Source organism: Apteryx rowi, unplaced genomic scaffold, assembly GCF_003343035.1.
Source record: "Apteryx rowi isolate R43461 unplaced genomic scaffold, aptRow1 scaffold_334, whole genome shotgun sequence".
Classification (NCBI taxonomy): Eukaryota; Metazoa; Chordata; class Aves; order Apterygiformes; family Apterygidae; genus Apteryx; species Apteryx rowi.
Window position 1 is genome coordinate 823,857 of NW_020449797.1, and position 14,861 is coordinate 838,717.

Genomic DNA, 14,861 nt, shown 5'->3' on the forward strand with positions numbered 1-14,861 from the left:
AATGAGAAATAAAGCTAATCTTTAGAAGGTCAGATTTTTTTAATCAGCAGTGCTGGTCAAATTAAGCTTGAGTGTTGTGGAAAAATAATTGGTGAAAAGTTTATCGTAACAACTGCAAATAAAAAAATGCAGATAATTGCTGCAGTACTGAAGTACTTGACTTTTTTTTGTTCAGTGTGAACTAAGCAAGCCTAGGTGGCAGAATTAGCAATGGACTGCAATGTAGCAATGGTAGTTTTAGATGGTGAAAAGCTCTTGTCTTTTTGGTGTGTATGTTGTGGTAAGCGTGATAAGGAATTGAATTCATTTTGTTATTGTGGATCACAGAATCACAGAATGGTTGAGTTCAGAAGGGACCTCTGGAGATCATCAAGTCCAACCCCCCCTGCTCAAGTGGGGTCACCTAGAGCAGGCTGCCCAGGTCCCTGTCCAGACAACTTTTGAACACCTCCAAGGATGGAGATTCCACAGCCTCTCTGGGCAACCTGTTCCAGTGCTCAGTCACCCTCACAGTAAAGTTTTTCCTTATGTTCAGAGGGACTTTCCTTAGTTTCAGTTTGTGCCTGTTACCTCTCGTCCTGTTGCTGGGCACCACTGAGAAGAGTCTGGCCCCATCCTCTTTACACCTCCCTTCAGTTGTTTATACAGATTGATAGCAAAGCCAGGTGATATGCAGTGAAATTCTGCATCCCTTAGAGAATTGATGGGAAGTGTTGTTGTTAACTGCAGTAGGACCAATATATAGCACAGAGTTAGGCTAAGGTGATTAGATTATCTTACCAAATTACTAAGAATTTGGAAAGAGATTGCAGCAGCAATATCTCTCATTAAAAATAAGACAATAGAAAGATAAATAGGGGGATTATCAAGGCAACATATTAAACTTGTTCCCTACAGGTTCATGTCTCTTTCTCTGCATTTAATTCTATCTTTAAACTAAGTTGCTCTGTTATATGCTATACTGTATAAAAGTATGTGTCTGTAACTTAAAGTTACTGTGTAGATTTTTGAATCTCAAGAGAAATTAAACACTGCTAATTTCAAATTGACAATACATCTGATGTATTATATATTGAAATTCTGCATAGCCAACAGAAAGGCAGTAACATCTGGGGGGTGTTTGGAGAGTGCTTAGTGTAAGTTGCATTTTTTCATCTCTTCACAAGTTCTCACCTTCCTTTCTTCGATTTTTTAATTTTCCTGCCTGTACATGGGGCAGTGGAGTGAATGAGGTCTTTTAAATTGTAAAGATGGATTGTGTACCAATGTGCCTACCTAAGGTACTGATGTCTAAAACAGTTTATGTACAGTCCACATGGAACACAATTCATTTGATGTTAATTGAAATGGATCTAATCCACAAACATATAAATGTCATTGTTGATGTGTTAGGTTATAATGGGTTTCAGTTTCTTTATCTTGTATAATATTCTGACTCTCTCTCTCCCTCTCTCTCTTTTTTTTGTTAATCCATCAGCGGTATTTTCTTGTTGGAAGTAATCCTGCAGAAACCAAGTATCGTGTTTTGAAAATAGATCGCACTGAACCAAAGGATTTGGTTATAATTGATGATAAAGTGAGTACCTCTCTATTTGTGGGCTTTTTCAATTATTCCAAATCAACCTGTGTGTATAGGGCTGAATTTAAATATTGCACGTTTTATCTCTTCAACAAAGCTGTATTACAGAATCACAGTCATAGAACATTTGAGGTTGGAAGGGACCTCTGAAGATTGTCTAGTCCAACCTCTTGCCCAGAGCAGGGTCAACAAGACCAGGTTGCTCAGGGCTGTGTCTAGTTGGGTTTTGAATATCTCCAGTGATGGAGACTCCACAGCTGTTCTGGGCAACCTGTTCTAGTATTCGATCACGTGTACAGTGAAAAAGCTTTCTCTGATGTTTAAATGGAATTTCTTGTCTTTCAATTCATGCCCGTTGCCTCTTGTCTTTTCACTGGGTACCACTGAGAAGAATCTGGCTCCACCTTCTTTTCTCCCACTCATCAGGTATTTAAACATGCTGATGAGATTCCCCCAAACCTTCTCTTCTCAAGGGTGAACAATCCCAGCTCTCTTAGTCTCTCCTCGAATGTCAGATGCATGCGTTATTACCATGGTAATGACTAGTTATGGCATGAGGATGGCCACAAGCTTTCCAGACAGCACATTCACTTTAATGAACATTTCCCCTGTTCTTCAGCTTATTGGCTATATGCTCCTAATTGTTTTCTTATGTTCAGCTATGTTGTTCAAAATGCAAAATACACTTAATTACTATTTAGCTAGATATTTAGGTTTCTGATATATAATATCTGAAGCAAAATAAGCAGCAGCAACAAGACTTTTAATGTACAGAACAGAATAAGTCTAGATTCTCTCCCAAGAAGTTTATGGTTTAAAAACTTAAGAATTAGACACGTTTGACTTCATACACATACATGAATATTTCTATTGCAATGAATAGGAGTTTTTGTGCATAAAACACAGGAGTGTTGATAGGACTGAAAAAGGAGATGGAGAATGCAAAGCAGAACTTTGATTTATTCTGTGTTAAATAAATTCTACAATTCTCTGACATGAAATAACACTTACTGACCCAAGCAGTAAACAGAGCAACTATTTTTTTTTCTTTTTTTAAGCATGTTTATACACAACAAGAGGTGAGGGAACTTCTTGGCCGCTTAGATCTGGGGAACAGAACAAAGATTGGGCAGAAGGGTTCTTCTGGGTTATCTCGAGCTGTCTCTGCTTTTGGTGTAGTAGGTAAGTCTCTTGTTTGTTTTTTATCTTTGTTTCTTAAGGAGATGAGGCTTACTGTATATCTTTCTGTCTCCCTGTGATTTATTTTATTGAATATGTTGGAGAAATTGCAGTTCCAAAGATAATTAAGTTTCTTTATATTTTGTGAAAATAGGTGGCCGATATAGGGGTGAGAGTTGCACTGTAACCAGTCTATCCTTAGTCACTAAGGGAGAGACGTAGTAAACAGGCCTCCTGAATTCCAGAGCTCACAAAACTCTTGCTTAAAAGAAAAAAAAGGCAATGACCATTGTTAGGTTGTATTTCTTCATCGCACACTATTCAGAGAGTGACTAATTTTCTTTTTGGTTAACTTTTTGCAGTGGAATATTTAAATATTTCTTTTTCATGCTTGAACAAGTATAAGTGACTGGTATATCAATGCCTGTTGGTCCCAGAATGAAGGTGCCGATGGGCTAAGTTCTGGTTCACTGTATAGGGTTTAAAAATAGAAACTGCTTTTAAATGGAAAGAACCACACAAAGGGGAAAGGCTGGGTTCCCAGTCAGACTTTAGGATGATAATATTTGGTGAGATTCAAAGGATAGAGAGTGTTCACTTAAGTCATTTCAATACCTGGAGGATATAGGAAGAAGTTTGACTGCTATTTAACAACTGAAATTCCTAGTTGCTAGCCTAGTTGCTTCAAATGGAAGACTTTGTTTCTTACTGTCGGCAGGGTCTCCTCCCTTGTGGAGGTGAGAGCATTTTTTCAAGGGAGGCTAATAAGGCAGAAGAAAAAAACTGCTGCTCATTTGATCATATTGCAGCCTCCAGCAGTGACAGGGAGGAAAACGAATATCCTTTGCTCTTCCTTCTTATTTATGTTATAATGCAAAGCTGAAAGAACTGAATATAAATGCAAGTAAAAATGTGAATTGTGATATATCTCAATTAATGTTTGTTGACAGTGTGGCTGTATTAGTGACTGAGTTTCAGGCTCGTTACCAGTAGCAACCCCTCAAAGCAGCTAACTTAAGAGCCTAATTCATGTGATTTATTAGTTGTTAAAACTTAGTGCAGACAATGATACAGTAGTATTTTATTAAAAACAAATTTGCATTCAGAGGTGGTTAAAAAAGATATGATGGCAGCTCATTCTGAATTTTCAGTCTCTTACCTCTGCAACCTGATATGAATAAATGTGCATAGTGAAGGGAAGAAAATAAAAACTGTGAACTTGGCTTGTTGATTAACATTTACTGCAGGCGAATTGTAAGAATGTGTGATTATGTATCTGTATCTATATTTTACATATATGCACACTATAAATATAAAATAAAGAACACAAACTTCTAAAAATTCTGTGAAGTCTTGAATAGTTCTGATACTGTCTTTTACAAATGGGTATGATCAAATCAATTCAAACATCCACCTAATGGCATTTTTAATGCTGTTTTTAACAGGTTTTGTCAGGTTTTTAGAAGGCTACTATATTGTGTTAATAACAAAAAGGAGAAAGATGGCAGATATTGGAGGTCATGCAATATATAAAATAGAAGATACAAATATGATCTACATTCCAAATGACTCTGTAAGAGTCACTCATCCTGATGAAGCCAGGTACATGATGGTAGTAATTGGTGTGTGCTTTTTGAATACTTTCTAAGTAATGGAGAATTGTAACTAGAGATTTCCTTCATGGATTTCCTTCTGTTGGCATGTCATTCAAGCTATTTACATTAGTTGATAAATTAGTGTGGCAGAATGGAGGTTTGGGCCACGGGTTCTGTGGCCTCTAACCTGGAGGGTAAATACAATTGTTACAGTCTTTCAGAGCTTTTGTCAGCATCTCCACATCACTTATGTGCTAAAGCTACATCTTGGCAAATATGTACCAGGAAGTATCTAACTTAAATATTATACTTACAAGGGCAGTATAATTCTAATACTGGTTTAAATTGTTTGGGGTACTGGTTTTTTTTCAGTCACTCCAGCATTATGTGAATCTCACCTGAGATCTTTTGTGTCCTTCAAGAAGTGCTAAGTGGATGATTTAATCTGATGATTCTGTGCTATCAGAATCTTGTGAGTGATTGTGGTGGTGTAAGGGGTGATAAACGTAAAATAAACATAAAATATGATACAATTACCAATATGCAGTGGATTTGTTTTGTCAAGTTTAGCTTCTTTTTCCCTTCTGTGACTCCTTTCTGAAGAAAGGACTTTGGGCCTTTGATGAGCAGGGAATCTTGCACGAAATGTACAAATACATTCTGACATTGTTTTTATCAGAGTGGTGTTTTTTTATAAAATACCAGGAAAGTGGTATAAATAAACTGCTTCACAGTCCGTACGAAGTGTGAATAACCTAAAACTTATGATAGATTACGATAAACTGATGGCAGATAATAAATCAAGCTAATGGTAAGTATTCAAGAAGTTTCCACATTAAGGTATGCCTAATAGGATACCTCAGTCTTCTCTCTTAGAATGCAACAGAACATATTATCTAAGCTATTATATAAGCATTTATGGTGCTAGATATTTTATCTTTCATAGACAGTGTTATGGTTTCTTGTGGGAATCTGTAAGTGTATGACAGGTTGATCGTTAATTCTTGTGTAATACTGTTGGGAATTTCCTTGTGTAAGCTGTAGAGAATGTGACTCATATGTAGAAAATAGAACTACAACTGTATCTGCAGCTGCCAGAAAAAACAATCACTGATGCACAAGTATCAAACACTGGATAAAAACAGGCTATTTGATTTATTTAATCCAGATGCTGACATTCCAGTGGAATTACCTGACTGTCAAAACATTTAATTATAGTAAGATGGTCAGAGAGCTTATGACAAGAATCAGTACTTTATATGTAGTTTACTTGCTGAGGTCCTCTGAATGACTTCCTGAGGTTCATCTGGTTAAAGCAGTAATTTCCCCTTTGATCTGCATTATTTTGTTAGGTATCTGAGAATCTTTCAAAATGTGGACCTTTCTAGCAACTTCTATTTTAGGTAAGTGTTCGTGAATCCTTTTAAAATGTGTGTACTTACACTTCCTGTAAGATTCTGCTTTTGGATTTTGATACCCAACATCTTTAGCTTGGTATTCTAAAGAAATAAGATGTATATGATCACACTGCTTGTCCATTTTTCCCTGACTTTTGAACCTGCTTCCTACGTCAACAAATTGATTAGAAATGAAGTCTTCAAGATACGAAGTTAACAAACTGTAGGAACATTAGTGACGGGGTAGAGGGCAGACACTGAAATTAGTGTTTCCGTTAGTTTTGCTGCTTTGTCTTTTGAGCCCTAACATTATACAGCCTAATATCTAGGTTCTGCTCTAGTTTCTGCTTGAAGGTGACGAGTGTATACCTTTTTCTTGGTCCTACTTAGAAGGGAGAGAAGGTTCTATAACATTCTTACACTTATGAGCTTGATTTAAATTGCTCATGGCTGAAGTCACAGCAGATTTGTTTTCTGCATAGTTTTCACAGCAATCCTGACTGGTATTATAAGAAAAGTTATAAGAAAACATTTGTTCTAAGGGGAAACTGGAGGAACGTTCTGAACAAATCTTTTAGCAGGATGCTGTTTAAAGGTTCTGTTATACGCAGAACCGAGCATATGATTGACAAAAGTTTCTTTCAAACAGATAGGTATATCAGGTGCTTATAATGGAAATATAGTGAATACATGAGTTAGACTTCATTTTCATCAGCCATAAATCTAAATGTTCAATGTTAACATATACATATATATGTTTTTAATCATTAATGAATATCTAAACTTACTGGAGGACCAGTAATCACCAATGCTGCCTTAGGTTAAATGGAAATCTGTTTGTATTTCTGATTCAAGTGTTGTGTAACTTTGGTTTCTCCTATGGGAATTGAATCCTAGTGACTTATGAATTTTAGCAATTAGTGTAGAGTGCTGTCAGTATGAGAGACACAAGATACAGAATTTGTTACTGTTATGGAACTAATAAAAAGCTTTTGCTTATTCAGCAGCTGATATTTTAGGATGTACCTCTGCTGCCATCACAAATCTGAGGACAGATACAGTATTTGTGGACAAGATCTTTGGTTGTTTTGAGTTAAGGTAATAGAGAGTAGTGCAGAATTCTCAGAAAAGTGAGATTGTTTATATGTGTGGATATCTCTGCCAGAATAGCTATTTTTTATTTTCAGGACTACTTCTTGGGACATAGTGAGTTAAGCTTGTAGATAACCTTTGTTCAAAAAGTATGTTCAGTCTTCATTTGTAATAAGAATATAAAGTTTCAGTTATACTATAAACAGTTTATGAGTTATAATGCTTCTTCTGTGAGTCATCTGTATTGTTTGCTAGTACAGAATCAGCATTTGTCTATCTTGTTTAAATGTCGTTTTTCTTTGTGGATAAAATAGTACTGTCTGTGTTAAATATAAGTACAGGTGGAGAGTAAGGGCTTTCAGAAAAATCCTGTGCTTCTACAATTATTAATAAATGTGAACTTTATATCAGTTACAGCTATGATCTGTCCCACTCCCTTCAGTATAATCTTACTGTTCTGAGAATGCCCCTTGAGATACTGAAAACTGAAACAACTCAGGCTCGGCAAGAGAGTTTTGATATATTTGAAGATGAAGGACTTTCAACACAGGGTGGAAGTGGTAAGTAAATCTGTCTAAATTAATGTGATTGGTCATGAGTACATTTAGAATATATTCCACTTAAGTTTTCTTCTGAGAAACATTCAGCTATTCTGTATCGATCAGTAGTCTTATAGTGGTTGTGAGTTAATAAAAGATTACATAAAGTACCAGTTACAGATATTTGAATGTGAACAATGCAATTTCTAGAGATGATTAATCATTGTTTTGGTAATTTACATTGCAACTCAGGGAGATAATTGAGCATGCTGTCATTTTTCAGCAATTGATTATCCAACTGACTTGTAAGAATCCCAACAGGAATTAATTACAAACAAAATTGGAAGCAATAACTAGTTTACTACTACCAGTAAATCTTGTTTTGTTTCGTGTTAGAAAATATTGACAACAAAGGAATTGTATGAAGTTAGTATTAATTTTATGTAGTAAACTCTATCAGGAAGGCTAAGAAAAATTACTGATTTCAGTGGAAAACTACAGCCTTCCACTTTGCATCTAACATGCTCAGAAGATTGTAAAGATGGCCAAAACTATTTTCTCCCTTATGCTTTGCCCTTCCAAAAAGAGGCCCCCTCCAAAACTCTTCAGGTTGTATTCTATTTTGTTGAAGTGGATGTTTTTAGGTTTTACTGCTCTGTGATTTGTACCGAATATCTAAATGCACTGTCAACAAAAATTGCATTGTAATTTTTTGACTGTTTGGTATTGTTTATGTGGCACCACTTTTTCCCATGTTTAATTATATAATATCTGAAATAACAGTGTTACCTTTGATTCATATTTAATGAATACATTGCTGTAAAAGTGATCTCAATCAGCTGTGGAGATACAATTAAGCTTCTTATGGCAGTATAGAACACAGTGTCTTTTGAGTACGTAGATATATATTATAGATTAAGTTTGAATGTGCATTCACCACCAGAGAGACACTTCCTTGTTAGATTATGCCTTGACTTTTCCAAGGACTTCAGTGTAAATCTTTGCTAATGTACCTAATCTTCCTTAATAAGGGACCAGATTTATTAGACTAGCCAGAGCCAGGCATATATTCTTTGCTGCCTTGTGCTCAACTACACAAGGAAGTCATTAAATAAGTGCTTTGTTCTCAGTTCTGGCTCATCATTTTAGTGTGACATTACCTAACTGGCTTGTRTTTGGTTCATTTGACCTATCAGGCAGACTTCCTTCACTGGCTGCAGTACTGGTAGGCCACGCTGTAGTGCTAGATTTTCCTCTGTAAGAGAAATGGTAGATGACTGTCCCTGCCTAGTCCAGCATCACCCAGCTCTATTAATGCTAGTGGATGTGTGAAGAAATGCGACCTTCTGTTACTTCTGCTGACCTCGTAGCCCTCATTGCAGTGTATTCTGACACCACTGCAGATGAGAAGCAGGAAATGCTCCTTCTTCTCTCTACCCCAAAATGCCAGAGGGAAGTCCCTTACTCCCAGGTAAAGTTATAGATGCAGTACAGAGACCCCAGGATAATTAAGGTCCTTATCAGTACCAGGAAGCCCGTTTGGAGGGGCCGATTTACTCTTGTTCTCCTTCACCTCTACATCTTTCTCTGATGATGTGTACAACATCTCTGACAAAGATCACCAGCCCACACAAAAAATGCTGTTCCATCCTGCATAGCATGTCAATAATTTTCAATAGTACATTTTCTGTTCTCTCCATTTCTTTGGAAAAAGTAGTGTGCTTAGAATATTATGTCTGTAGGAATTTATTTTCTTGATCTTTTTTTTCCCCCCATAGACAGTAAGTATATGGTAACTTGTGTCAAGAAAGCAAGATCAGAGAAGTGTTCTTTGTACTACATGTAGAAGGTATTGAAGTATGTGAACTATTCTGCACTTCATAAGGGAATTCATTCTGCAGTCTTAAACTGCTGCTTTCAATCCCTACTTCTATTTTCACCTTCTTCCCTTCCACAAAGAATTATCTCTGAGGCAGATGAATTTTATCTTTATTAGGGAGACTTAAATTTTGCCACAGGAAGGAAGATTTTGACTGTAATCTTCAGATTAGATCTGTTGATTATGTTGCGTGTAGCATGGAGGTCCCAAGTCATTTAGTCTTGGGACAGCCATCCTTTTCATATGGTTGCCCAGTAGCTCTACAGGTTGCAGACATGAGTTATGATGCAGTCAGGTTCTGCAATCAACCATGATCATGAAGTCATCCATGTAAAAGTAGGATGAATTTCTATTCTCATGTCATAGGAGATTTTCCCTCCTCCATGTCATAGGAGATTTTCCCTCCTCCTCTTCTGTAAACAGATATATTTTCTGTGGGACACAATACTTCTCTGTTCATTTACAGTATTGTTATTTACAGTTGTGTTAGTCATCTATAGCCTCTCCTAGTCAGTGGCATAGGTTGTGAATAACCTCATCTTTGATTAGGTCTTTAAAACAGGTCAGATGAATTGCACTCTAGAAGCGCCTGCTCCTATTCGTTGATTTTAAGGGAACATGGACTCATAGTTCAGATGCAGATATTGTAAGCATCCAGAATGAAAGGATATTAATCCTACTCTGTGTGTCTGAATTAATGTTCCAGGGGAATCATGATTCAGTCTCTGTCAGATTGTTCCTTACTTGATTGGTGACAGTTTCCTATAGACTTTATCATTCCTGTACAGAAAATTGTCAAAGATCAGATGGGACAAGGCACTGATAACTTTGTGCTAACTGACTGAGATGATTTTGGCCCTTAGTCTCCTAAGGGTGTGCTAGCAGGCGCTGATATAACTTCTTGTCAGAACAAAATTTCCAGAACCAAGACTCAATCTGACCTGATCACTTCCGCAAGTTTTAGACATACCTTAATAAATCAGAAAGCAATCGGCTAGAAAGAGTCCTTAAAATGAAGAATGTTTCATATGTGCAGCTGAGAATAGTATGCGACCTGGCAGAGCTTCTTGTACTTAAGATCATGAATTCTGTTGTGCTTTTGACATATGAGATCGATATGTGACATTAGGGCTCACTGTGGAGAATAGTTAAACTTTTGTGCAGTCATACTCAGTTTTCTCTCATTTTATGTTCCTTGTGGGCTTTTTGGTACTGTAGTTGTAGACTGTTCTTTGCAGTGTCATCCCTCTAAATTCTGTGGATTGAGTACCCTGTATACCTTGGTATTATCAAGACAGTTGACAAATTTTAGACTTTTTGAGGCTAGGTTGCTGAACATCTTGACCATAGGAACAAAATGGCAGTGAAGCCAAATTTTAACCTGAGGTGTTTTAGTATTGCATGCTATCCAATTTGTTGCTTTCCTTTTTTCCTCCTGGAGAGGGATGACTGTATCTTTTAGCCAGATCTCAGAAGGATGAAGATTTGTGGTCAAATCCAGTACAATGGAAAATGAACTCTCATTGCAGAAACTTTAAGGGAATCACAGAGTACTGCTGCTTGTGGAACACATGCCCTTCAAAGGCAAGTTCCACTGAAGTTTGGGAGACACTGTCCACTTGCTTAAAAACTTGTTGGTCACAGATAGGCAAAACAACAGGACAGAGAAAGCATGCTAATATTTTGTTTAACTGTTGACTATGAACTTGATGTGAAAGACAGCTTAGCAATATTTTGATCTGTGCTTGTATTGGTTAGACAGAGGTTCAACGGACTCTTCGTTACTACCCTTGTTTGTAGTCACACACTGTGTAACCTCTGTTACACAGAAGATATAATACACACAGAAATATGATACGAAAGACCCACTTGCCCTCCATTAGCTGTGGTTCTTCGAGATAGTGTGAATTGCATGACTCACCTTCCATCTCTTCTAACACAATACAAGTCTTCCAAGGCACTGAAGAAGGGTTACATTGATCGTGCCTTCTGTACCTCCAAAGGGGATGCTCTAAGTCTGACAAACACACAGTTAAAATAAAGAAATGCCCAGAGCAACCCCCACCCAAATTTATGCGTGATAAACTTGGTCACCTAGAATGGACCTACACTGACTGCAGCTCAGAGAAGGACAATGAATGTTAGGTAAGTAACTAGTCATCTTTGGCACTGGAACTTACTACATTGCATAGTTGTATACATCTATCTTACCATCTTTTAAAAACCTGTAAGAAATGACATATGTACTATGCCCTAAATCTGATGGAAAAATTTAAAGGTAATCAAGTTGTATCTTTTCTTTAAAAGAAAACAACAACCCTACCCAAAGCAAAAAGATATTACCAACATGGTCATATATTATATCAGGAATAGATTGCCAAATACTGCAGTGGCAGAAATGACCATAAGAAGTGGAGGGAGCAATAATTCCCCCTCTGCAAAGGCTCACACCTCCAAGATCCCTCACAGGTCCATACAATGGCATCTTCTCTTCAGTGTCCTTATGAAAGCATTGGGAAATAAAGATGCCATAGCCTTGACCCCATCAGCAGTGTGCTGACAGTGTATGCAACTGTGTTACCAGCAGATATTAGCATCATATCTGTTCATATGTCAGAATGCATGCAAAAAATAGCTGTCCATCGTTCAAGAACAATCAAGTTGAACTTAATGCATCAAAGTAATGCTGCTGGAAATGAGGACAAATTGCTCACGAAGCTATTGTGGCCAAGTTCCACAGAAAGTATGCAGTCCCTCACCACAGTGGTTTCAAAACCTTAATTTTCTCTGGGCTTTCGGTAAACTTGGGTGACTAGGTAGCAAGTTTGGGGGGATGTGGGTAAATGATATGCTGAGTTGAAGCCAAGGGAAATCAAAATTAAGGACAAATGACCGGGTTTTAAGAACAATCCAGTGCAGTTGAGATTGTTTTTAAATTGCTAATGCGTTTTTATTGTAACAATTTCCTAGGTGTATTTGGGATTTGCAGTAAGCCTTATGAAAAGTATGTGTGGAATGGCAAGCTTCTGGAGGTAGTAAAAACTACTGTTCACCGCGATTGGCTGCTGTATATTATTCATGGCTTCTGTGGGCAATCAAGTATCCTTTTACTGTTGTAAAAAATGTTGGTTTATCAATTTTAGAAATTTGAATGTGTGAAATATGTTTAATTATTTCTTTGTTGTTATGTAAATACTTTTCAATTTTATAATTATTTCTGGCTTTTTATTTTGGCATTCATGTAGTTTATTTTCATTAATTTTCTAAATTTTATGATCAAAGAAGAAATAAAGTTATGATCTTGTAATGTGGCCCTTGCATATGTAGACTGCATTCTCAGTGAGGCACTGTTTATAAGCATGGGGATCAGTAATAGAGAATCTGAAGGATTTTAAGGCTCAGCTGCGTTTTTACAGATTTCTGAGGAAAGGGAGAAAACCTGAACAAACAGAACTGATTTGCTAATATCAAAATGTTCTCTTACTATTCTCCTTAAGAAATAAAAATTGTAACAAAAATTTTCAGAAATCCTTGCCTTTACATTTTCTGCTGAAAATGATGGTAAAACTTCATGATTTCCATGGGAAGAGAGTTAAGAAAATATTAGAACGTTTGCATTTTTTTTCCTGAGTATATATTATTTAAAATAGGTCTATATACATTGTAGTACTAGGAGAGAAGGCCCAAATATGTATCTTGTTACAAAGAAATGCCATCTCAACATCTTAGTTAATCTCATATATTACAGAAACACTGTATTTTAATCGTCAACAATGTCATGTTAATTCATCAGCCTGTCACCGAAAAAACTGTGGAAGGAAATACAATTATGAATTTAAGGTTAGGGGTGCTTTTGCAAAATTTAGTTTTGCATTTCCATGATTGCAAAGTTGCTGGGCATTGGTTTGGTCCCAGGCAGAAAGTTAGGTCTGTTTTTTGTGTACCACTCTTTGATCTCTGGTATCATTTAATCAGAGTGGCAGCTGTGGATCTGAGCACCAACATTATGCTTGCAGATGCTTTTTAAATGATTTAATAGTCTTTGCATTAGGTATATGATGAAAGGATGGCTCCTTCCCACTTTCTTGTGCCTCCCTTATGCTAAGAAAGCTTTATGCAGTGGCAAAGTCACACTAGACAATCTGATTCTATCTTTTTAGTTTTAATAAAAAATAAATAGCTTAAAAGAAAGCACCCACTGCTTTTGTAGTGGCTTGTCTCTGTCTTTCAGTTGTTGTTGTTACTTAAGTAGTTGCAATTCATCTGAGTTTTCCAGACAAATAATTACAGGTTGTCTAACGTACCTGATCTGAAAGTGGAAGCTCCCAAGTTTTATTCACAGTATTTACAAAAGCAGTATTTGTGGCCTTGGGTGAATCTTGTACCTCCTTCACCTCCTTTTCACTTTATAAAATGGAAATATTTCTCTTCCTTGTGTTGTGAAAAGTAGTTGATATATTGTAATGTAGATTCCATTTTCAAAGCTCTTTAGAAATGATTATTGAAAAGGGAATTGCACTATCCCAACTGTGAAAGAAATTTGGCAATGCTATTCATCTCTGTTGAATTTCAGTAAGACAGATGTTTCATTTTGATGATATACCTTTTCTGTTTTTTAGAATTTATGCTTGCATAAAGTAAGTGAAAGAAAAATTGCATAAGACTTGTAAACCTTAACTTCTCTTCCAAGAACTGCTGATTTATGGTCGCCCAATATATGTCACTTTGATAGCCAGAAGATCAAGCAAATTTGCTGGAACACGTTTTCTGAAACGAGGGGCAAACTGCGAGGTAAAGAAAGGGTGATTTTATTCGGGGTATTGTTTTGTTTTGCTTTGTTCAAACTGTATGAAAGCTTGACCCTGACTGACCAATGAACCTGAAATGTTTTAGAGGGTTTTTAGGACTTTGGTTGTAAATTATGTTTTTGGATACTGTTATCACAGCTATCATTAAAATTTGAAGTGAGATAATAAAGCTGCTCTTAAATTAGTAAGTTAACTGGAAGTTCTTTTGTTGCACTTTAATAAATGGTATCATTATTTCTAATAGAGAAGAAAAATTCTGGTAAACGACGGGTAGGGACAAATGGAATTTAACTGTCAGTAGTGTTGTCACTACCATGATTTGGTATCTGACAGGTTAATTGTACCCTGGTTGTTTGTAACAATCAGTTCTCTATAGTGCATGCAGCTCTGAAATGTACCGTCTACATCATATATGTATTTCTGGTTGTTTTAGGGGGATGTTGCTAATGAAGTAGAAACTGAACAAATACTGTATGATGCTTCAGTTATGTCATTTTCTGCGGGGAGCTATTCTTCCTATGTTCAGGTTCGAGGATCTGTCCCTTTGTACTGGTCTCAAGATATTTCAACTATGATGCCTAAGCCACCCATAACATGTACGTACAAGTGATTCTTTCTGGTAGCTTATGGTTAGCACTGTTTCCTAGTGGAAAATCTGAGAGAATAAGTGAAGATTTAACCTGTGAAATTGGAAGAATTGTCTGTGTGTTTGTTCTTTGGGAAGCTATAATTTTAGGTAAGCCAGTGTTCTTTATAATAAACATGATGGCATATAAACATTTAACCATATAAA

The 14,861-nt window shown here is 36.6% G+C and overlaps 1 protein-coding gene across 5 annotated transcripts in view; it reads left to right on the forward strand.

Annotated features, from left to right (window-relative positions):
• FIG4 (FIG4 phosphoinositide 5-phosphatase) overlaps nucleotides 1-14,861 on the forward strand; it is an 80,034-nt gene that overhangs the window by 10,871 nt on the left and 54,302 nt on the right. For 3 of the 5 annotated variants that reach the window (XM_026072015.1, XM_026072014.1, XM_026072016.1), the window contains 8 exons: nucleotides 1,478-1,576; nucleotides 2,638-2,761; nucleotides 4,204-4,360; nucleotides 5,706-5,756; nucleotides 7,254-7,402; nucleotides 12,231-12,359; nucleotides 13,951-14,051; nucleotides 14,502-14,664. In XM_026072015.1, the coding sequence (XP_025927800.1) occupies nucleotides 1,478-1,576; nucleotides 2,638-2,761; nucleotides 4,204-4,360; nucleotides 5,706-5,756; nucleotides 7,254-7,402; nucleotides 12,231-12,359; nucleotides 13,951-14,051; nucleotides 14,502-14,664 (973 nt within the window). Of the gene's footprint in view, nucleotides 1-1,477; nucleotides 1,577-2,637; nucleotides 2,762-4,203; nucleotides 4,361-5,705; nucleotides 5,757-6,754; nucleotides 6,849-7,253; nucleotides 7,403-12,230; nucleotides 12,360-13,950; nucleotides 14,052-14,501; nucleotides 14,665-14,861 lie in introns of those variants that run through there. The other 2 variants (XM_026072019.1, XM_026072017.1) reach the window with 2 other exon arrangements.